The sequence below is a fragment of the Tympanuchus pallidicinctus genome, unplaced genomic scaffold (assembly GCF_026119805.1).
Source record: "Tympanuchus pallidicinctus isolate F22 unplaced genomic scaffold, pur_lepc_1.0 scaffold10, whole genome shotgun sequence".
Taxonomy (NCBI): domain Eukaryota; kingdom Metazoa; phylum Chordata; class Aves; order Galliformes; family Phasianidae; genus Tympanuchus; species Tympanuchus pallidicinctus.
This window is the reverse complement of record NW_026294619.1, coordinates 14,466,722-14,491,778: the sequence shown is the minus strand read 5'-3', so window position 1 is coordinate 14,491,778 and position 25,057 is coordinate 14,466,722. Positions and strand designations below refer to the sequence as shown.

At 35.6% G+C, this 25,057-nt stretch overlaps 1 protein-coding gene across 3 annotated transcripts in view; it reads left to right on the top strand.

The window, feature by feature from the left end:
* CADM2 (cell adhesion molecule 2) overlaps nucleotides 1-25,057 on the top strand; it is a 613,088-nt gene that overhangs the window by 562,226 nt on the left and 25,805 nt on the right. For 2 of the 3 annotated variants that reach the window (XM_052703751.1, XM_052703759.1), the window contains one exon: nucleotides 2,225-2,344. The exons of the other annotated variant lie outside the window; for it this stretch is intronic. In XM_052703751.1, coding sequence (XP_052559711.1) covers nucleotides 2,225-2,344 — 120 coding nt within the window. The remainder of the gene's footprint in view (nucleotides 1-2,224; nucleotides 2,345-25,057) is intronic. 3 annotated transcript variants of the gene reach the window in all.

The window sequence follows — 25,057 nt, the reverse complement described above, 5'->3', positions numbered from 1 at the left end:
CTAGTTCTTGTTAACCAGTCTCAGTTTCCTACATTGGCTTTCTTTTAATATAATAAATCTTGTTGGAAATGTTTCAGTTAGAATAGAAACTGGAAAGCAGTCAGTATCTAAATTCGCCAGGGACTCATGTAATCTGGTGTGTGGCAAACTAGGTAGACAGTGTGTTTGTAGAACAAAAAACTGTCATAAGACAATAATTTGTCAGTTGCAACTGACTTGCCATTGCAAAATATTAAGTAACATATTTAAGAAATATAATTATGGGAAATATGTCACATTAATTAACTTCTATGTACGAGGCTGATTTGTAAAGCTTTTCTACTAAACAAGGATTTACTATCCTTATGAAGAAGGCACTTTTGTTGCTTTGATTTCATTTTTAACAGATACTTATCTAAGGAGTTTCTCTTTATGAAAAGAAGTTGCATAGATCAGTACATGTGACGTATCTTTTGGAAAATGTTAATTTATTTCTAATGATTGTTCAACTCCATTCTGTTTAATTATCATGATATTCACATTCCAGGTAGTGTGGCAGTTCTTCCTGATGATTAATGTGGCTACACTGTCTTTTTTGAAAAACCTGTTTTAATTTTTCTGGTTTCTAATATTTCATACTGCAAAACAGATGTAAATATCAGTATACAGCAGGCAAAAGACAGATCTCATGCCATTTTCTGAAGGTTTCCAGGAGGGAAATCCCACAGGTATAGGTTCTGTAGGGGATAATGCTGGTGTTCATCCAAACCAGAATAATACGGAGTAATAATACAGGTGACTCATAGATATTAACTGACAAGAAAACTTTTTAAGTGGCAAAGTAATCTGTCATCCATCGTGAAAATAAGGCAAACATTATAATTTGAAGTCTTAAGGGAATAATTATGCTGTGCTGAACTCATGAACCCTGTCTCTGAAATGTCTTCTGTTGGGCCCAGTACTGTAAAGGGATGAGCTGTTTTAGCTTCCATTAATTTCAGTCAGAATTGATGGTACTCAGACACCAATTGCATTTCCTTCCACAGCAAGGGAAGATAGATCATGGGTCAGGCTTGTTCTCCTCTGCTGCATTGCATTGAATAGCACCCTTCAGAATTGGTTGTGTTTTCTTCCTGAAATCAGTGTGGAATGGCTTACTTACCATCAATTGATGAGAAACTAGTCCTTTCCTTTTAAAGCTGTGGTATAAATAATCTGAAAATTGTCAGATGCTTTTTACTTCCTCACAGAAGTGCTTTCCTGTATTTCTCTTCAGGGCTTTTGTTTGTTTGTTCTTTAAAACCTGCAATCACCTTATAAGCAAAGTGATACTGGTCTTGATTGCTTTTGGCAGTGTAATCAAAGTGTTTTCTATCTGTACATCTGGTTATGTTCTACTCTGTACAGGAACATTTTGCAACAGTTTGCTGGTTCCTCTGCAATGAAATGGCAGCTGCCTGTGCTTGGCATACCTGTATTTGATCAGAAGGGTTTTGCAGGATGCTGTCATCTGGGCCTTGCATCTTCTCTGACTTGTATACTTACTTTTTCAACAGTAATATAATTGGCTTTTCTGATTTTTCAGTTCTAAGCTATATATTGATGATAACATGTATGTATTAAAGATGATTGCAAGATGATTGCCTACTAATTAGGGTAAAGATTTTGAAATATACTCTGCTCTAGATCTTAGCAGACAACTGTGTCTTAAACAAGTGTGTGGGAAGAAGAAAAGCAATCCGGAAAAAGCAGCTTTTATAGTTAGTAGCATTTTCTCCCCTTTTTCCGTCCATTGAGTCTGTCTGAAAGTGGGTGTTTTAACATACAGCCATTTCTCGTTAACATGTGTGTGTTTATTTTAGCATGATGGTGTTGTTGTTTCATCTCCCACTCTGACACAGCATGTTTCATCTGTATATGGTTTCTACTGTATGAGACATTTAAAATGGCTCAGTGAAGAAATGGATTCTTGTCACTTAAACATTCACTCTCCAGATCTATGGAAACATGGTTGTTTTAACAGTATTTTAAATCCTGTTTGCTAGCACACTGACTATAAAAAATTGAGAGTGATATAATGTCAAGAATTTAAAGGTACCACTGTTGTACGTGTAATAATTTGTGTTAATCATGTTTTAATTTAATCATTTTTTGACATACTTGTATTTACAAATTAAACCACTATTATGGTTCTCCTTTGTTTGCATGATATGATTTTATTTTATATTTTTTTTCCACTCACCAGATGTTTTCAACACTTTGCTTCCCACTACTGTCATCCCCTCCCTTACCACTGCAACAGTCACAACCACTGTAGCCTTAACAGCCAGCACAACCACATCGGCAAGAGCCATCAGCACCAGAGGTACAGTATGCTTCTTTGTTATGGCCTGAAAAGCACATTATAAACAGGAAATTATAGGTTTGGTTTTTAAAAAGAATATAAATTGCTAAAGAGAGACTTCAAAGATTTTAGTTCAAAACAAATTTAATAGAATTATCCATGTGGTGATGGCTCATGGTTAAGGAAAATTACTTGTGACCTTGAGTACTTAATTGCGTTAGCAGTATGTATGTGAACTTTGACAGGATGCTTAAATTATTTGTATACATTTGCATTTAATTTTTTTGAGGTTAGTAAATTAACTTGAATGTAAAATGCAAGCAAGCTATTTTTAAATAAACATGACCTTTTAAGACTGGTTATTTTGGGTGCTAATGTTTAAAACAAGATAAGTGTCTTTGCATTGGAATTACTGTCGATGCAACCCTGCTTGGCAACAAAGAGGCATCATAGTTCATAATTTTTGTCACTCTTTTGGAATTAAAGGTGTTCTGAATGTAAGTTTTTGTTCTGTGTTGGTTTTTTTGTTTGTTTGTTTGTTTTTAAATGATTCTAGTATTGCTTTGCTTAGTTATGAGTGAAAGCTTAATTGTATGGTTATATTCAGTGTTGAACAGGAACTGTTCAACAGTGAAGATGTGTCTGCAAGGTTTCACAGGTTATCATCTTAGGGTTAAGGAACAGTTAATATATCTCTCACAGTATGTGAAATGGCAGACAGTTCCTGTGTGATCTGTAGATGACTTTCATTGTTCAAGGAGAGAAGAAATCATATTCAGTTTTTGCAGTGCCATATTCACATGATGAGTTATAACCATCCCAAGAAGTTTAAGACAGTGTTATGAAATCTTTTCTTTCTGAAAGCATTGTTATGAGGCAGTTACAGTGACCAACTTAACTTTCAGGAATAAGCTGAGCTAAATATAAGTCCAATGTATAAAGGTTGTGATGGTATCAGATTACCCAGTTCCTACCTCCATAGATTATTTGTATGTTAATATTGTGGCCTTCATGTGATAAATTGATGTCAAGCCTGAAATTACATTTTTAAGCTTTAATAATACTTAGAGTGTGAAAAAATATTGTAGTGAAAAGTAAAAAGCAAAAGAATTATATAGTAGTCCTTTCTCACCAGAAAAATAGAAATAAAAAACAGAGAGACCATGGGAAACAGCCAAGCGCTCCAAGGACTAAGTAACAGTAAGAGGAATGGTTCTGGTGAAGGAACTGAGATGATCTGTCTTTAAAGAGAATGTGTTTTGAGTCATGCAGCAGAAGCTTCCCAGCTTTCTGGGAGCTTGCATTCTTGAAGGACAAAGTGCTTGGTGTTCCATGTTGGTGTTTGCTGTCCTTGATTGTTTTGTTATGTGATCGTAAATAACCTGTATCTGTGATGTGCTTGCACATTTAGTGCACCGACGTGATTCAGGTATTCTGTTCCGTTTTCAGTTAGAACCTTGTTTTCCACTACTCTGAAGTGTCCATTTTCACAATATGCATGCCCTGCAATAAAAAGAATAGCTGGAAGACATTCTTCCAGGTTTCTGCTCTACTACATATTGTAAAGTGTACAATTTAGTGCTACAGTAACAAAGGGATACTATTTAAGAGAAAGTGAAAGAAGAAGGGAACCAGAAGAATGTGATCAATCACTAAAAAATCAGAAATTCTCTTAGAAATGGAATGCAGCAAAATGACTGAGAAGATGAGATTTCCTCGAGTTCGAAACACTGATAGATAAGATCTCTTGGTCAGACAATCTGAGGGACAAAGGGTTGGAAAGCTGTTTTTTGGAAAGCTTGTATTTGAAAGGAAGTTTGAAAGAGTTTTAAAAGAGTTATTTTCCAGATTCAATCAGGCAAATGAGTCCTCTGAATTAGTTACAGAGACATTTGGTGGAGAAATTTTTAAATGCAGAGGAGGCAGTGCCAGTGCAGATAACGAACTTCTAGATTTACCTTCATCAGACTTGATTTCATTAAAAGTGCTTTATGCTAATGACAGAAGGAAATGGACAAGATGCTCTCTTTAGGCCTTGTCACCCTCTCCACTCTTGGACTCATAAATAATGTTCACAAACCTGCAACAAATGACTTGAGGGTCAAGTTTTCAGTTGTATCTTTTCCTGACTGAACAAAAAGTGCCATGTAATCATATTTTCCTGTGATGCTTCTGCTTCATATTCCAGTTAAGAGTTCTGACTTGAAGGAGTTCATAAAGGCATGCGGTTGGGAAGCTATTAATATACTTTTGACCTACAAAACTTTAAATATATATATATATATATATATATAACTTTGTTTCTAGGTAGGTTAGAAGTAGCATTTCTCTATACCTTAGTTTCTTATTTCTTGTTTGATCGTACTTTAAAGATACAGAAGTTTACTTTACATCATACAGTTGCAACATACAGATTAATAAAGTCTTTAAAATGGATTTCCAACATCTGAGATATCTTTCAACTGGACTTCCAGTAGCTGATATAATATTCTTGTTGAGTAGATTTCATTACTACTATTCTAAAATTATTACTAGATACTTATGAATCACCTCAGGTAAATTTCACAGGACATTCCCGTGTTCTGCAAGACTATTACACAATCCACCTTGAGGAATGGTACATCTAGTCACAAGAAATGCCCTTACAGAAATATACTGCAGGATATAAGGATCTCAGTGAACCTTTAAATCTGTGGCATTTTACATTATGATGATTGTGCCTTCTCATTATCAAAAGCCTGAATTAATGGGAAAAAAAAATTTAAACCATCGTCAGTTATTTCTGGAACTGTGTGACCCATCCCTTTTTTAATTTGCATGGAATTTAGTAAACAGCATGAGAAAAAGTTACTGATCCAGTTAGATAATAGTATGATAATTCATAAACATCTTCTTTAGTCAAACTTTTCATTTTCTCAGACAAATGTATGCTTGCTTTTATGTTCAGTCCTTCAGGAATTAATTATTCTTTTACTGGTACATTACCTAGTAACTCAAAAATCTAAACACAATTTGATGTCAGAGAAGAGTATTGTCTTTTATATATTTGTCAGGGGTATCTCAAAGCCTGAAAACCATGCTGAGGAATGCACAACAAAATCAGAATAAAATGTATTAGTAGAAACAATTCAGGGGTCTAAAGAAGTGTTGTATAGGTAGTCTCCTTTTTATCGAACTTATGTAACATTAAAGCTCTGTGTGGATCCATGTTACTGTTCTGTTTTTATTAAAGGGAAGAGGCAAAGAAGACTGGGGTTTTTCACCTAGTTGTGGAAAGAGGGATCCCTCTCCTGTGGAAATCCTTTGTTAATCTAAAGTTAATCTAGATGATTCTGCATCCCCCCCATTGAAGTCCTATAGATGAAGAGAGAGTATAGTTAACAGTATAGAAGTCACCTCCACTCATAACAAGTCTTCATGCTTATGGGTTCACAGAAGATAAAAGCATAAAAGTTTGTGCTCTCTGTCCTTAGACACACAGATGTTCACAAAACCCTTTCATGGGCTTGGCATTGTGTTAATCATTCCCCTCTTCCCCAAGATTTTTTTCATTTAAATCTCTTTCCTGGCAAGAAAAAAAAAAATGTCAGAGGTTATAAAACTCAATAATTTTGACTTATTTTTGACATTTCCACTGTCCCCTGCTACACACACTAATAGGTGTAAAAGGCACATTACAAGAGCATTCCAAACTCAAAAGATAGATCCACTCAGTTCTGTTCCATGTATCTGAGTGAGTCAGTCTCAACTGACTCATTTCTGTAATGACTGTGCCAGAATGTTCACAGCTTTATATAGCAGTCTCTAAAAACATCTCCAAAAACATTGCTCATAACAGAGAGATGAGGTTTCTCCCAGACAGCTGCTCTACAAAGTCAAAAAGTTGATTTAATAGTCAAGTTGTTCACAAAGTCAATTAACATTCATATATAAACTTAAAAATAAATAATAATTGTTAATTTACTGTTTTATTTTAATCTTTGCTTTTACCATTTTGGTAAGAAAACTTTCTTAAGGGATATATGGAGAATTAAATTGAGAAGAATAGTTAATGGTGGATTAATAAAAGATTTGAGAGTGCGATTATTTTGATATACTGCAATAAATCGAAATTGTGAATGTTTCCATTTAATAGTGTAGATGACAACAATCATAGCAAGAAAATTACCTTCTTTTTGTCCAATTTCTGTAGTCTTCATGAGAGAAAAGAAGGAAAAGGACCCAATTAGTTGTTTCATTGTAGGCAGTTAAAATGCATTAATTACTTGGACAGTATTTATATTCTCTAGCTCTTTTCATATCAAAAGAATTTTAAGCATTGCCAGTTTTTTCTTGTGACAATTTTTCTTTCACATAATGTGATTAAGATACATAGGTCACTCCGAAAGTAGTGACCTGTGACCTCTATATATTTCCATGGAAACAGAAGCATTACTAAGAGCACAATAACGCTATTGGATGGAGTGAATTTTCAACTACAGAACACTGTTTTTCAACATAGTCACCACCATAAGCAGACTTGTGAAGATGAGCTGACTGAGATGCTCTTCATTTCATGATGTGACAGCTGTGCATGGACTTCTGAAAAGTGGATTATATTTCACGTCTCTGTTGCCACTGTTGAAATGTACCACCCACCCCTCATTGTGCTCACTCCTCACTGGTCTCCATAAATATTCAGCAAGTGTTGATGAATGTCAGTGGGTGCACTCCTTCCATATGGAAGAATTCAGTGAAACACCTTTATTTCATACACACTTCCACATTAGAAGCCTCTTTGTCAGAGTGTTGCTCTGGTGCCATCTATTGCACGGCAATAAAATGTAGCTGAATATTGTTCAAAGGGTTCAACCTCTACTGTCATTCCATCAATGTATGCCTCTGATGTCCTGGGCTAACATTATTAAATAGGAGGCAATACTTTTGGAGCAGCCCTCATAGCTTGGTGTTTTGCAATATGGATTGAGAGAGAAACAGCAAAGCAAGAAAAAGATACAGAAGGGTCTGAAGATATGTGGCACATAAGGAAGACAAGAATAGTTATATCTTAGGTGTAGGTGTTTACGTTCACTTGCATTCAACTCTGATAGTAAATAAAACCAAAGTCTAATGTTAAAAGCAGTTTTGTATGACAGCATGCTAAAAGCTTGTTGCTTTATACTTTATAGATGTAGGAGCATCATAAATGCCAATATGTGCTTGTTTGTACTCAAACCAGATAACAAAATTACAACTTTCCAGGTTTTTATTTCTTCTTTTTTATTTTCCTTTCTCTTATAATAATCTTTTACTGATTTATGCAACTTCTGGACTCCCCAGTAGACCAAACAATGTGACATTGAAAGCAAGACTCTGGATAGTTTAGACTATCTTTCTCCCCATCAGACATTCCAGCCTTTACCTCTCCTTTTGCAAGAGCTGCTATATCTTGATATTATAATGACTTCTTTCATTGGATCAATTTTTCATTCTGCTTGGTACCTCAGTGTTTAGAATGTCTTCATTTAGACCATGATGAAAGCCCAAACTTATTTTATAAGCCTCTTTACTTAAGTCTTGAGACATTCAGAGCTATCTCTGGTCAGAACTAGTATTTCTTACCCCAAAGAAACATCAACAGGCTACAAATCAGTAGCTGGGAAACCTTCCCTAACAAGTATCTCCAACCAAATGATGGAGGGACCATAAATAGAAAGTGCCTCTCCATTCCTTGGTATTTCTATGGTCAAAGTGGAGTAGACTGGGGAGAAATTATGCCTAGTCTCTCAAGGTCCACTACTAGCCAGCAAGTGTGGACGGGAGATGCAGTGGCATAACGCTGTTTGCCTCCTTTTCCTTTTCCTTTTCCTTTTCCTTTTCCTTTTCCTTTTCCTTTTCCTTTTCCTTTTCCTTTTCCTTTTCCTATTCCTATTCCTTTTCCTATTCCTTTTCCTTTTCCTACTGAGTATTCTGATACTGGAAGGAAAACTCCACAGCTGTGTTTGTGTACAGCCTCAACTCATCAGCAAACATTTGGCTCTTTGGCTGAATTCTAGGCTTCTGTGCAACAGGGAGGAGAAATCCCGGAGAATCCCAAAGAGTATGGGATGTACCAAGAGAGCAAGAGGACAAAATCTGAAATAAGTTGATTTATGATTTTGGTAGTTTCACACTGATGGCTAGCTAAACTCCAGCACACTTCTCTCTCATTAAGAGCAAATGGAGAAAATATGCTGAAAAAAAGGATCATGGGTTAAAATAAAGACAAGGAAATCTCTTACCACTTGCTGTTGTGAGCAATTGAGACTTAGCATACAGAGATCAATTTAATTTATTGTCTGTTTCTAGTAACAGGCTTGAGCAGTAAGAACTAAAAGCAAACAAAAAACACCTTTACCCATCCACCCTTTTCTACCTCTTCTCCCTACCTGGCGCAGAGGAATAAGGAGAAAGGACTGTGATTAATCCGTATAAAGTTTCATTTCTGTTGCTCCTTCACGATCATTCTCTGTAGTAATGTGTAGACTCCCTCCTTCCTGAACTGATCCCATGTGAGTTTTCCACAAGATGCAGTTCTTCAAGCACTGCTCCAGCATGGCTCCATACAACAGGGGCCATCCTTCAGGAGCAGACAGCTCCAGCACAAGTCCCCCCACAGGCAGCTCCCCTAGTCCTCCTACACCACCCTGGACATGGTGTGCATAAACTTCATGGATACATGCTTACATGTGTGATAATCTTCAACCAAACACACGAGAGCTTCAAGCCAGAGGCTGTACTTTTTCTTTAGAAAAAGACTAGGAATTTTGTATGCTGTTGCATCTGAAGAAGATAAATATTTTTTTGAGGCTTACAGCAGATAGAAAAATGGGGTAGTAAGTATCCTTAGACTGCAGCTGTGAATGGTAGTAGCATTTTGTGCAGTTTGAATTTAAATGTGAACCCCCACTATTACTTCATGCTAAAAACTGGAAATATTCTGATGATTATATTGCGAGCAGACCAAAATCAAAACAAAATGTTTCTGTGTGGAAGTTCCATTTCTCAAACAATGTTAAAATAGGCTTTATAGTTGTGATATCTAAGTGTAATCCTCTGGTCAGTGCACACTGCACTAAACAAGCCTGGCCACAAACAAAAATTCTGCCACATGATGCTAGTTTCCTTGTTTGCCATGAAATATATAGGTTTTTCAATTTTTATCATAGATAAACTAAAGCAAAAGCATCTGGAATTTAGAAAGTTGCAATTTTCTCTGCTTAACAGTTAGCATGATAAAGATAAAGATTGATGTCATTGTTATTTGGTCATATTATTCCCGAAGTGAGACTGTTGCATTCTAGCACAAATAGAGATTTCATACTGTTGACAGTTTGCCGTGTAAATGAACATTATAAACATGAGACATAAATTACAAAATGGGCACAGTGGAGATGTGAGAGAAAGGAAATATCATAATATTTTATATTAGGAACCTGTTCTTTGTGTCTGGAACAAATATTTCTAGTGCTAACAAATCCATCCAGCTGTCAGCTTGTAGTAATGAAGTATGCAACATAAAAAGTACATCGTGATTTCCAGCCTTGATGGATTATCACTTAGACCAAAATGCAACAGTACAGATAAGTATCACAATTGGTTGATGGTCTGATAAAGATTCCATTATATAGCTGAGCTCCTAAGAGTCTTCAGCAATGCATCAGAAATTCAAACATTCCCAACCTGAGCTCTGATCATGCTGCTTTTTTTTCCCTACTGCATATGAATTATGCAATCTGACAATCTCTATTGTAAGCTAACAGTTCCAGAGATTTTCCAAATTAAGAGTCTCTTCTGTTGGGAGAATGCTTGCTTTCTGCAAAGATAATCCTCGGCTCAGAATTCATCCCAAGCTTTCACCTTAGGTGCTACCAACTGCAGGGTGTTGGCACTCCTGCCCAGCCTCCATGTGTAGCAAGGAGACACAGGCCTCTCAAAAAGCTGCCTGTAAAAGACTGAAGACATTAGTACCAGACCTCAGCATAAAGCATTACATCGAAGACCATATATACTGAGGAGTGCAGCCTTATTGGCTATTTTCATTTGAGCTCTAAATGAGAATTGATCTCAGTCATAACATTTCCTACATTTTATGAACATGTAGTTATTTTCTGCAGTCAGGTGTAGATGAGGCACAAAAGCTACATTATTCATACAAACATCATACTCCAGCAATGCTTGTAAGTTTCCATGCTCCAGTAACCTTGTTACTTCCAAAATAGTTTAACTGTAGATATTTTTTGCGTCATACCTGCCACTTTAAGAGCCAGAATTCCATTGATTACAAGAGAATTTTGGCATCAAGTATTTACAGCTCTACAAACAGTTCGGCTTGCAAATTGATTAACTGAGTTTATCCAGCCTAGTTGACGGGTGGTTGTGAGGTTTGAAGCAAATCAGTGAATAATTTCTTCAACAGGAGCCTTTCTTGTTCGTAGCACCTATCCTGGTTTCAGCTGTGACTGAACTGATTTTTTTAAGTCACTGGTATGGTGCTATGCTTTGGCTATAGGAGATAAACTATTTTAATAACATACTGATGTTTTAGTTGTTGCTGAACAGTGCTGTGCAAAGCCAAGAATATTTTAGTGTCTCAGCTTCTCTGTCCTGACAGCATGGGGGCTAGTGGGGTGGGCATAAAGAGTTGGTGGGGGAACAGATCTTGGACAGTTGTGCTAAACTGGCCAAAAGGATATTCCATACTATGTCACTTGAAAATGGCAAAGAGTGGCTGAGCAGCCACTGCTCAGAAACTGTCTGGTGGGTAGTGTGCTTTGTGCATCACTTATTTTGTATATATATGTACTATTATTATAACTATTATCCTTTTCTTTTTCCTCTTTATTTTTTTTATCTCAACCCACATGTTCTACTTTTTTTTATTCCTTATTCTCTCCCCATCCCCTGGGAGGGGGATGAGCAAGCAAATGACTGTGTGGTGCTTAGCTACCTGATACATTAAACCACAATAGTACCTTACATAAACAGAATCTCATTTATATTCAGTGAGACTGTATGCACCTTAATAAGTTATTCATAGATTAAGATCTGTGATCTGCTAAGTCCACAGGGAGCCACTAGGTCAGTCAACCTAAAATCTTGCACAGTTTCCACTCATATATGTTTATAATGGGGATCAGAAACATTTATTGTGTTAAAGAATGTTCATCAGAACATATCTAGACAATTTAAGACCTAAAAACAAATGGAATCCACATTTCCACATTTTCCCTCGATGTTTCTCTTCAGTATTTATCTATCCTCATTCTTACAAAATGGATTGTTGTTTCTCACTTAAATTTCTCTGATGTTAACAGCCATGCATTGGTTCTTGTTAAATCTTTCTTCAGGAAAAAAAAAAAAAAAAAGAAAAAAAAAAAAAAAAAGAAAAAAAAAAAAAAGAAAAAAAAAAAAAAGAAAAAAAAAAAAAAAAGAAAAAAAAAAAAAGAAAAAAAAAAAAAAGAGAGACTTGTCAGAAGTGAATGTTTATTGTAAAGAAATGTACTTCAAATGTACATTTGGCAAATGTACTTCATTTGGCAAATGTACTTCAAATTTCATTCAAAAGGATTGACTCTGATCTTTACAAGCTTATTAAGACTTTTGGTTAATTTGCTTTGCTGTAAAAGCATCTACATAGTGTAGTGTACTTTCATTGATGATTTTTAAGGGAAATGTAGTACATTCATTTTAGCAGGGAGAAAGATTAGGCAAATAGTTTATTTTGAATATGTTTTGTTGTTGGTCAACAAAATGTCAAAACACAAGTCTAACATAATTTCAGATTTATTTTTTCTCAAGGAGATTTCCATGGTGTGTAATGATAATGACAGCAGACATGGAGGTCTTTTTTCTGAAGTTACTGAGTAAGGCAGATTTTGGTGAGTTCTGTGCTATGAGGATACCTGATGAAAAGCTTAATGGGTAAAAGCAGAATTATACAACTGGGCATCATTGCAGTTAACAGGAAGGGCAACTAAAGCAACTGTTCCAGGGTCATGTGGGATGTTAAAAAAGACTGAAACAGTGCTGACAAGGTGTAAAAATGAAGAAAGGAAAGGAAAAGAGAGAAAAACGTTTCTAGTTTCAGATTTATTGCCAACACCTTTAATAAAAAATGCATATCTTTTTCACTAACCAGTGAACTAAAGTCATCAACTGTGCCTTTGAAGCTGAAAAGATTACTCTCTGCCCTTGCTTTCTCTGACACACCACTTGAAACACAGTTAATAACTTGCAGTGTGAGCTTCACAAAATACAGAATTGATACTAATTATATTAAGTTTGTTGGATGAAAAATGACCTTGGTAAGACTGGAAGCTACAGCATTCCCCAGAACAATAAAATAAAAGTGAAATCCACACAAAGTGACTTTGGAGATGATTTAATCTGACCTATTAATTTTTGCCTATAAAGTTATGTCAGAATGTGTTCCTCTGTTTTCTTAAATCTAAAAATGAATTTATGTGCCCATAATAAATGTTATGTTTACCTGATTTCTAAATTATCAGCGTAAAAGCATATACAAAGTGAGATTATTCAGACAATGAAGATAAAAAAGGGAATCCTAAAGATAATACTTCATAACTTTTCAGAACATCAAAGTCAAATGTCTAACCACACTCCTTTTTGAGTCATTAGAGATTTTGGATATTAGTTATGTGTCACCTTTGGAAACCACATCATGGTCAAAACTGAGTACAATAGCCATCACTGAGGCTGAATTGTATGTATAATGTCTACAAGCACATCCAGTATCAAAATGGCTGAGAAGCAGCACATCAGAGAAATGTTTTCAGGGCAGAATGCTAAGTGTATTGCATATTTTCAGGCACCTTGTGAAAAAAATGAAGGGCAAGGCTTACTGCGAGGCTGACGGAGCTAGTAGTGGTGCATGAGCTTTAGCTATACTGTGCTTCAGACAACCGATTTAGAATATATTTCCTCGTTACAACTGAGAGAGAAAGAGAAATTAGAAGTACGTTGAGTATATTGCTATAGTACTACTGTAGCAAATTATAGCAAAAAAAATCTAAAGATTTTTAAGACAAAAATCTTTAGAGGCTGGTATTTTACTGCAGTGCATCTGTCACACTGGCTGCAGAAAAGCAGAGTCAACAAAATTAAAACAAAAAAAGGTGTTTTTTTTTCTTTTTTTTTTTAATGGAAAACTGATGATTTAAAAGATTATCTTAAAACACTTATTTAGGGAAGAAGCAGAGAAGCAGAAGGGAAGTCTGGTCTGAAGTATAGAGGATCATAAATGGCCTAATTACAGCTTATTCCATTTCACAGTTCATTTTTTTTCCTTATAAAATTAAGAAAGAGAATTACAAATTCATCTACTCTGATAAATACAAGGTAGAAAATCTTATTCAGTAACACTTGACTCACTGTTTGGCTGAGTATAAAAGACTGAATGGGAAAGCACAAATGGAAGTGACTGAAAAAATGAAATTCAGAACCAACATGAGGAAGTAGTTTTTGCTCAAAGAGAAATACAATTTTTCAATAGCATACTGAGCCAAGTTTGGAATTGGAGGCACTGGGGTCATTAAAGAAGAAGGGAGATACTATTCTGGAGGAACTATGTTAACCAAGATGACTTGCAATGGGTTGAATGGCCTTTTCCTTTTCCCTAAATTTATTCTCTTTTTGAGAAACTTTGATTACAAGTCATCCTGCTGTGATTTAGATAGTATGAATTTGAAAAGAATGTATCAAATCCTTTCAATCAAGATGCTTGGATTTCTTTCCAGGCCGAGTTCTTGCAAGCCTGTAATAGAAAACCATCAGTCAAGGAAAAAAAACTATCAGGAGTGGCAATTTACGTTAATGTACAATTTCCTTTTCCAGCATAAAGGCTAAGAGGCAAGGAACCAGGGCAACAAAGGCCAGGATATAAATCTTTGTGGGAATATGTTATGATAGGACAGAAGAAGAAAAAAAGAAAAAAAAAAAAGGAAACATCCTCATGATTGGCAATTTAAAGAAGCCTTTCTATTTATTGTGTGTACTTCTTTTCTTATGGCTAACAAGTCTCTACAGTATACACAAAAGGTCATGAACTGCTTTCAGCATCTTACAAAGAGACTGCGTTAATTTTAATAGATTCCAAGTGCACTATCAGTCTTTGACTTCTGACTACGTCCCTGAATATTACTTGACAGTAGCCAGTTTTTACAACTGTATTAATTTGTTAGAGAAAGTAATTGTAGAAGATTCCAATGGAAAGACTTCACTTTTTTCTTTTTCTCTCTTTTTCTTTTTCTTTTTTTTGAATTTTACTTGGGTGTAGTTTTCAGTAGAGACTGAAAAGAAATATTTCTAATGTTTATGTTCTAGTTTTGACTCAATTACTGTGCCCAGTGTAGGAACTGCCTGTGTTCCTGGGCAGAATTGCATTCTTTGGAATATTTTTGGATTCTTTGGCATAATTCCTGCCATTAATCCTGATCTTGTTTATCCACTACAGTACAATTTTGGTAGCGTCCATGCTGAGAAGCTTTTGTACATGAAACCAAAGTGTCAGATTTTCTTCTATTCTTTTAGAACACTTGCGCGCTTTACAAAGCAATGTGTCACTTGAGCTTCTAAATGTTGCTTAATTCCAGAGTCCTATCCTTCCAGTTAATCTCTGAAGCATCAGTTTCCAATATTTACAGACTTAGTAATGCTAGGAAGAAATTAGTCTTTAATTTCAATCAGGTTGGCTGTCTGCACTGCATGACCTTGTGCCAAGTAATTTGTGAGGGGATTGCCAATCCCTGTGAGACTTTTTTGTTATTCTTATCATATTATAGTATGACTGTAGGGAAATGTGCTAATTGTTTTTTGTGTGATTGAAATGTACACTTTTTTCTGCTAGGTACTACATTTGAATAGTGTCTGCTAGTTCCAACCAAATTATTTATGTGGCAAAATTTCTTTCAAATAGTTGTTACTGCACTCAGGGAATTTAGTTTGTATTTTCAATGTAGGAAGTTCTTCTCTATGTTAATTATGAAATGTGAGTGAAATGTAAGGTTTTCACATAATTCTGAATCCTTATCAACCAAGAAAACAATCAGGAAAATATTTCATACTCAAAAGAAATTTACTAAAGAATTTGACTGCTTTCACCACTCTAGTAAAATATAGGAGTTATATGCAGTGCAAAGCATCTTGCTCTTGGGAAAATTTTCAGTGTAATGGAGAAATTAAGAACATCATGAAAGTTCTAAGTATACAGCCTTTTATAGAAAATACCACTTCTGCATGCTAACAGAAAAAAAAAAAAAAAATTATATATTTTGTAATACAGGAAACGCATGGGTCAATGTAAAAGTCATTTTCAAGTTTGTCTTGTGATAAAAAGAAAAAAAAAAGATGAAAGCCATCTGTTCTGAAGGCAGAACATGATGAGTAGATTCTCAAGCTTTGGATGTTATTCCTGCTCAAATACTTTAATGATTTTTTATGTATTTATTTTTATTGTTTAAAATATATTTGAGTTAAAATATATTAAACCTGTTCGTCTGTGTCTCAGTTTCTAGTCTACCTGAACAACTTGTAAAACCCTAACATATTAAACCATTTTGTGAAGTATTCTCTGAATTTATGGGGGATACATGGCAGCATTTGAGCTTAATGCTATATTCAAGCACAAGCCTAAATCAACCCTTTTCAGCTCAGTGCATGAATTAGTATGAGATTTAAACATCATTATCCCCATACCTGAAGGTGTTCAAGGCCAGGTTAGATGGGACTTGGGAACCTGATCTAAAGCCTGATTTAATGGTTGAAGTCCACAAGAGTGGGTTGGAACTAGATGATCTTTAAGGTCCCTTCCAACCTATCCATTCCTTCCTAGCCATTCTATCATTCTAGGATTCTTTGATTCTATGATATAACATTGCATTTATTTCCTTGGGGATCATCTGATTAGGGCTGTGCAGTATTGTGCATATCTTAAACCCTTCGTCTGGCTGCAGAATGGTGCTGCTAATCCTTCTTGCTTTCACAGACTTCAGTGGAGAAATGAAGGAAAACTCTAATGAGTGTTTAAATCCCCGATGTCTAGAACTGAACATGTCTGTCTGTGGTCAAACAGATGGATGAGGAAGGCAACAGGACAAACAAAGCTGGAGAACTGAGAAGAAATAAGTGGCTTGATATTTGTGAAAATTTTCTGTGTATAATAACCTTTCCAAATTGAATATTGATTATTTACAGATGTCAATTCAGCCATACCTTTATCTACCAGACTGAGTATTTATCATACATTTATTACTGTTGCTTTTATTGTTGAATACCTGATTTTAGAAAGGAAGTAATTTACTTGGGAAAGTATTTTAGATATGCCTAGAACTGAATTGCGCTTTTTGTTGAAAGTCATAGAATTGGCATTAACTCATCCTTAAGATTTATATCACAGTAGACACAGCAGATTGTTGTTGATATTTAAATACCTGCTGTTCAACTAGAACTCACAGAAAAAGATCAACATTTTATGTTTAATATCATCTGTGAAAATCTAGGTTAATTTCAGCTCCAAATAAGTTTTAAGTTAATATGATATTAAAAACCAACCAAACAGAAAAAATACAAAAAACAACAACAAAAACAATAAAACCCCCAAAAATATTTAAGTGTTAAAATCACAGGTTACCCATCTATTGCTAGATTTGTTATTTGTATATAAATCTTATATGTATGCATATATATGGCTATTTAATGCTTTCATGCTTCCAACCAAGCTATGAATTCTCTTTCTAGGGGTTATAGTCTGATCATTTATACCATTCAAATGACAACTGTTAAAAAAGGTGAAGTTGTTTTATTCAAATTGCAATATTAACAGAATGCTAACTTTTAGCTTTCTAGTAAAGGGAGAAATACAAACAGCAGTCAGATGTCCTCATAGTTAATCACTGTCAGTTCAAAGCATTACAAAAATTAGCCTTATTAAGTCTGAAGATGAACCAAAACTTCAGATCTTGGTCAAAAGTAATGCAAATTATTTACTTTTGTAGCAAACCTAGTAAATCACTTGGAATTAGAGATAATTATCAGGAGAACTAATGTTCCTTCTTTTCTGTCAAAAGCTCCAGTTCTTTATTTAATTTTTAATTATTTGACCATTTTCAATAAAATGATTATTTCATCATTTTTGAAGAGACCAGTTTTATCCTCTGGTATTATACTAGCATTAAGTGCTGTCTTTGGATTGTCTATATCTTACTGAAGTGTGTGCATTTAGGCTCGGATGAATGTAAAAATACAGGGCAAATACAGAAATAAGAATATGTAGCGCCAGAAAAAAAGAAAAAAAAGAAAAAAAAAAGTCTTTTTTTAGACTAACAGTTGCCATAAAATGCCATATTGACCACCAGCTATTTCCGGAAAGTGAACTCATCCTGTTTGTATTCTGCAGCTAGCTTTTCAGCAATCAGAAACAAAAGAATATATCAGCAGCAGAGCAGTGCTGCATTGGAAGCATTACTTACATACTTAGTAGGTGAAAGGCATTGGAAAGAATGGGGCCTGCAGAAGTAGCAGTGTGTTATTCAGTCTAAACTTTGTAGATGGCACACTTTTTCAGGCCTATTCTGAAATCTTGAAAGTTTTCATCAATTTTACATGGCATTAAATGCATATTGCAATCTCATTTTAATGAAATCAGTTTATAACTAAATCATCAGAGAGTGTGTCATAAGCATACGTGTCTTCCTGTGAGCTGCCATTTGTGTCTTCTGAACAAATGTCATTACTCTGGCTACAGATGCCAGCCCAATCCTGCAAAGGCTTGTGCACATGCTTAGTGCACTTTATGAACAATTCCGCTGAAATCAGTGAAGCTGTCTGAAGTCTTTGGGAGATCAGGACCTTGTTTTACATTAGAGATAAGTTCCATTCTTTCAACTATATTTAAGAAAGTTTACTTGGCCAATTGTGGAGCAGGCACTGCAAAATGTTCATCACTGAACATTCAATTCACTTGATATTTATTTATTTTTTTAACTCATTCCTTACATACTGAAGCAAGAAGAAGAAAAATATGCTTTTTGGTATGTTTGCTTGTTTTTCTTAGCACTCAGTCTGTGCTATTACAGATAAATAATTTTCATGATAAGTTTACAGCATTTATATTGTTATGCACTTATCAAGCAGTTACTCTGTTTGCTTATTTTATGTAACACTTCGCAACTTTGATAAGGTGTGAATTTTAAGATAAGACCCAATTTCTGTCTGAAGTGTCCGTAAAACCCACTTGAAAGTAAGAAAACGTAACAGGACTTCAAGTTTGTGCTTGTTTTTAGAATATATATCTGAATGTCTGCAGTAATTCTGTAGTAGTAATGTTAAATATTCCTGATACTAGGCAGTGGTAGTATAACTTCATTTTTATGTTAGAAATTTAAAATAATTTAGAAATATGAACTCATATGCTGAACAGTCCCCATTCCCATTTCATAGATCATTTATGTAGCAAAAGTACATCACAAAAATACGTGATTACCTGTCAATTCACATAGCCTTTGAAATCACTATTCCATACTGATAGTTTCATCATTTTCAATACAAAAGTATTTATAGGAATCTACCAGACATTATCCATATTTTTTCTTTCACGTATAGAGGGGAAAATCACTTCTACCACTCTAGCACAGTAGTGCTTTTTTTTTTTTTTTGCTTTTTTTTTTTTTTTACAAGCAACTTGTAAAACAGCTTGAGAAACAGCTTGAGAAATTTTAGGAGTGTGAATAGCACAATCTTCAATTTATTACATTAAAGTGGTTCTGATTGTCCCACTCTACACTGCACTGGTGTGGCCTCACCTTGAGTATTGCATGCATTTTTGGGTAACATTGTACAAAAATGAGATGGAACTTTTACAGAGCATCCAAAGGAGGGCTACAGAGGTGGGGGAGGGTCTGGAAGGTAAGGTGTATTAGGAGCAGCTGAGGTCCCCTGGTTGGTTCAGCCCAGAGCAGAGGAGCTGAAGGGAGGCCTCATGGTTGCTGCAGCTCCTCACAGGGAGCAGAGGGGCAGCACTGAGCTCTTCTATGTGTGACAGCAACAGGGCCCGAAGGAATGGCATGGAGCTGTGTCAGGGGAGGGGCGGTTGGGGGTTAGGGACAGGCTCTGCACCAGAGGGCGGTGGGCATGGAACGAGCTGCCCAGGGCAGTGGGCATGGCCTCAAGTGCCAGAGTTCAGGAAGCACTTGGACACCACTCTCAGACATAGAGTTTGGATTTTGGGTGGTCCTGCGTGGCACTAGGAGTCAGCAATCATTGTGGGAACCTTCATCTTGGGATATTTTATGATTCTGTAATTCTTCAGTGATTCTACTGGAGTACCATAGTCTGGATTCATAGCCATAGTACCATAGCACAGGAGTCATAGCTCCCTCCAGTGCTGTCGATGTTGTCATTCAACATGTGCTCTTTGCTGTGCACTGTCTTTCGCTTTTCCTAGGAGAGAAAGGATGATCCCCCTAAGAGGGAGAAGGAGGAAAGACAGGATGAGGCTGTGCAGGCAGAGATTCTCCACCAGAAGGCTGACTGCTATCAGCATGGGACTTCAAGTAATTTAGAGGTTTTGCGTAGTCATAATGTGCAGTTGCAGAAATATCTAATGACAATAATGCAGTAAATAAATGCAAGCACTTCTTGTTCTAGAAAATCAACTCAACTGTACAAACCTGTAAAGCGAATGTAAGGGCCAAGTTAACTGGTGATGGTACTCCTTAAGGAGGTGTTGGAGGCATTGTAGCCAGTACTTTGAAAACAAATCAAGATTCAGTGACCACACCACAAGGCAAGTAGAATGTGGGCACACGAGGAGCAGAAAGACAAACAGCAGTCATTGCTGATGCTGCATCAAATCTTAAGTGGCGCATCTTACAGTGTGCCTTGCATGGTTAATGCTGTGTCTCCGCATCTGACATACTGCGTGAAGTTCTGGTTATCTGCCATCAAAAAGATCTGAATGGAATGAAAAAGAGAAAGTGAGAAGGATGACTGCTGTTTGAAAATGGTTTCTGTGTTAGGAAAGATTAAACAGACTAGCAGTCTTCAGCTTGGAAATGAGATAGCTGGAAGGGGAGATGGTAGAGGTTCATAAATTAGAAATGACATGAAAAAAGTGAATGATGTGAATACAGTCACCAATGCAGAAAGTTTCTAGACCATGGACTCAGAAAATGGCTGGGTGAACAAGGGAACTTTATGTATTGCATTTTTCATCTGAATATAAAAGAAACTTCTCTAGACAATGTTGTTTTCTGATCTACTACAGCAATTCCTATGTTATAAGATCTTTCTGAACAGGAAAAAAAATACTAACTTCACATTGATCATCATTCAGATGAAGAAAAACATCCCAATTACAAACCTCAGTTTTAATATATTTTTTTTTTTTAATAACTGTTGGGCTGTTAAATCACATGGTGCCTTTATGACAAATTATTCGCTATATATTCGATGACAAAACTATTTTTTGTGTGAAGAAAAGTAAGCTGGAATATATTCATTTTAAAACATCTTCATGCAATATGAGAACATTTTGGTTTTCCTGTCCTCTGTGGATCTAGTTGTACCTGGGAAATGTGCCTGTGATTTCAGGGCATTATTTGTAAGGAACTCAAAACCAAAACCACTGCTTTCTTACAGTCTGAGAAAAGAAAAAGCAGTTATAGTTTCAGTTAGAGTTTGTCTGGCAATTAATGAGTACAGGCAAATGATTTAATGTATTCTACAGTTTCAAAGAATTATTGTTACGTGATTAAATTTATCCACTCCTATTGAATTTAAGGCTAGGATAAGGGTAAACTCTGAAGGCTTTTTGAAAACAAAATCCTGGAACTCTTTGCCACTGAAAATGCTGGGTTTTTTGTTTGCTTTTTTTTTTTTTTTTTTTTTTAGGGCTCCACAGTGTATTTTAATTAGGCTTCAATGCTGAAAATGTAAAAGTAAATGGGCAACTTATTATGCATGTTCTTGTATAACAGTAAAGTGCTTTATGCTTTCCTGGAGGATGTCTTTGAATAAAGTGGGTATTTTTTTTTTACAGAATTTGCATGTTTTACCCCTAAATCTGAGATTTTATTTGCAAGCCCAGTGAAAGTCTAATCATCATGAGAGAGACAGAGATGCTCAAGAGTGCAGCTCAATTCCACCGTTATTTCTGTGAATAATTACAATGTAGCATGTTTTAACAGAATGAATTACAAGTTCAGACTCTTTATTGCCAAGTCATACAGTTCCAAGGGAATTATAAAATCATAAAAAACAAGTTAAAAGTTTTCCTCCTTCCTAGTAACACAAACATACATTACAGATGAAAAGGGCATTCACACACTTTACTATATAATTTCTATATAATTTTCATTGGTAAGAAAAAAATCATAGTGTTACAGAGTGTGCTCATCAGTTTTGACTCTCACTGCTCTGAAGGAAATAATAATGGTTTTCCACTTGAGGCCTGTGTATCTTCAATACCATGTATTGAAGAGGTGTGTTATGGAGGTTCAAGGTTGTAATAGCAGTACTTGTCCCACAGTTAACCAAAAAGTAAGCAAAGCCAGAAAGCTGTATGTTCTAATATGGTAAAAATACAAAAATGAAGCATATGGAGGGGGTTACAAGTTGAAGTATAGTACAGATATATATATTTATGTGAACAAGGAGTACATTATGGGTATTCATACATATGCAGTATTTTTTCCACCAAAAATCACCATGTGTCTTATACTCAGAAGTTATAAAATCCACAAGTCAAGCCATAAATATTGTGATCTTGCATAGTGAACAAAAGTTAATAATTCGTTTGGTTTTTTTACTTTTTTTCTAGTTTGTCTTTTTGGTTTGGTTTAGTTGGGAAAATGAGCTATGTAGTTAGAGACTCTTCTCTGTCCCTTTTCCTTCTGGTGATGTGTATAAAATTCAGACTGATTTTGTGTCCAGGAGTACTTCTGGGAAGACCATATAATAAAACTATTTTATTACAGTTCTGCTGCTCATTGAAAGTTACAGAAATCACACAGAAAAGGTGATGCTTTTCATACCTGAGATGCATCCACAAAGCTCTTTTATCTTATTGCCTCTAATGAATGAATACTTGACAATAGTAACTTGCTCAAGCAGTATTCTTGTACTTTCCACAAAGACTGAGAAGAGGCATGTTTCTCTCCAGGTCTCAAGCTGTACTCCCTAATACAGAGCAGCAATGTATTTGTTGCATTCTTATGACTTATTAGCATGCTATTTTTCTGTTTCTAGTTTTGCTGAAGTGCTGGATATTAAACTCTATTTGCTAAGAAGACACATATCCTGTTCAGTCCACCCTACTCCCAGGAGATGTACAGTTAATTCACATGCAGTCATGAATCAGAAGCAGCAGCTTTTAGCCCTGAAAATTGTAGAGCAGCTGCATTTTAGACTCCGTAGTCAATACTCTCCTGTTTATGAGTGAGTGAAGCATCACTAGAAAGAACTAGAGCGTCATCATCAGGTAGAAGTGAATAAATGTAGACATTTTCAACAGAATGACCTGTTTCTGCAAATCTTGATCAGGTTCCTTGCTTCTACACATCACTGAAGGCTGTCAAATAACAGTAGCTTACAGTGCCCAAGCCCTGTGAGTGTAACCTAGTAACTTCATGTATGAAATACTGCGCGTGGTACATTGAGTAGGTGGGGAAATATTCAGGGTTGGTTTGTTCTGGAGAGCTGAGATGGGTGGGCAAGAAAGGTATTGAGCTGCTTCCTGACCTATCCATTATGTGTGTCCTAATTATGTCTTCTTTTGCTAAAGAAAAAGAAATGTGATATCACAGATTAATACAAGGCTACAATTGGAATAATACATAAGGTACATTAAATATGTTAAGATGTACATACTGGCATATTACCACACTTCTATTCCACTAGTTAAGTGCAGAGAAGTCTCTACCGATTGAACCAAGTGTGCACTCTGAAGGCATTTTTTTGTTTGCAATGGGAATGTTAAAGTTTAATTTCAGCAGAGTCTCTTGAGTGCTTGAGGCAGAGATTGGAATCCTGGCTTGGTACCAGCAACTTGAAAAGAATTTGACGCCTATACAAATATGCATAATGGCAGTCTTAATCAATAGGAATTATGTTATTTTTCTGTTTCTCCAGTAATGCTTCATAATGAATCAAAATGAGCTAGATGGTTCACTACTAGTTTGAATACTAATTAAATGGAGACCTTCAGCAGCATGTGACCACTTGTAATGCTTCTAAATTCTGTGTGTTTATATTTTTGTTTATCAGTGAAGCTTGTGTTGTGGAAAGCTTCAGCATAGCAAAGGAATCTTAATTTCATTCTCTTTCTTTGCCTTTTTTAAAGTCAGGCTTCCAAATCTACAGTAAACTCTTCCTACTCAGACAGCAATGCAACTCAGAGGTTGCTGACAGGGTTTTCATCTCCCTGAAGCAGGGATTCAGAATATTAAACTGTTCAGAGTAGGATTTACAAGGATTTTACCTGCCTAGCTGCCCCAGCATTTTCTCACTTCTTTTCTTCAGTTTTGCTTCAATGGACAGAAAATGAGGTTCTTTGAAAACAAAAGGAATTCAGCAACAGTAAAGCAATGAACTAACAGGGGGGAAAGAAAAGGAAAAAAAAATCCAAAATTATGTATTGTTTGTGATCTGGTTTTTGTTAATCGTACTACTAGAGCATTGCCTGTTATTCTGGCTTTTACAATTGGGAAAACATGCCAAATATGAAGCAGAATATGAAGCTCGGTTGTGCCCTAGCTATTTTCACTGTTTTTACTGATGAAGAGGTAAAAGCTTAGCTCTGGTTCCCTACTCAGAGGAGACAACACCTGCAGTGTGGGGAATAGGCCCAGCATTTTGCATGCTAAGCAGTCAGGAACATTCCTAAAGCCCAGTCTCTCCCTTGGTAGCGTGCATGTAAAAAACCAAACAAACACAAAGATGTACAAGCAGATAATGCCGTAAGAATAGAAAAGAGTGGAAGTGCAATCCAAAGATGTATCTTAATTCCTAGCATTATTTCAATAAATTCTTATAATTTCTTTTACATTACATGTAAAGTGACAGGACTTGGAGAAAGCAAGCATAAGATCAGATTATAACACTAATTCTAACTTCCTTGAATGATGGAGACAGAGGAAAATGAAACATACATCTGACGCTCCAACTCCTGCTACTAGAAGTAAAAGCAATCACTAAGAAAACAGCAGATTAATTTTAATTCATTGTTCTTTTAAGAAATCTCTGAAAATCTGCCTTTCCCCATCCCTACTACATGCCCAGAACAAATATATTCAGCACTTATTCATGGTACTAGTAATTTCATCCAAAGACAGAATAACCCTTTCCGTTGAATTTTAAAGTGTTCAGATATGTAGAAGGTTCCACAAATCAAAGAGTGTGCATGTATTACTGTTGGCGAACATTGTTTAATTACAAAGAGAATGAGTGGGAAAAATTGAAAGAAAGGGCTTTATGATCATAGTGCAGATTCTTTGTTCCTTTTTCCATACTTTCCAATCTGTTCTGTTTCTTTGAAATTTCTTAAAATATGTCATCCATGTATTCGTATACATGCACACAAAGCTGTAAAGAATAACATACCTTTGTTGTTTTTTCTAAAATTTCCACGTTCTGCTTAATGTGTCTTCCTATAATTGATTTTCAAGTTTGTTTAAAATGTTTCATGAGGTGTAACCTATT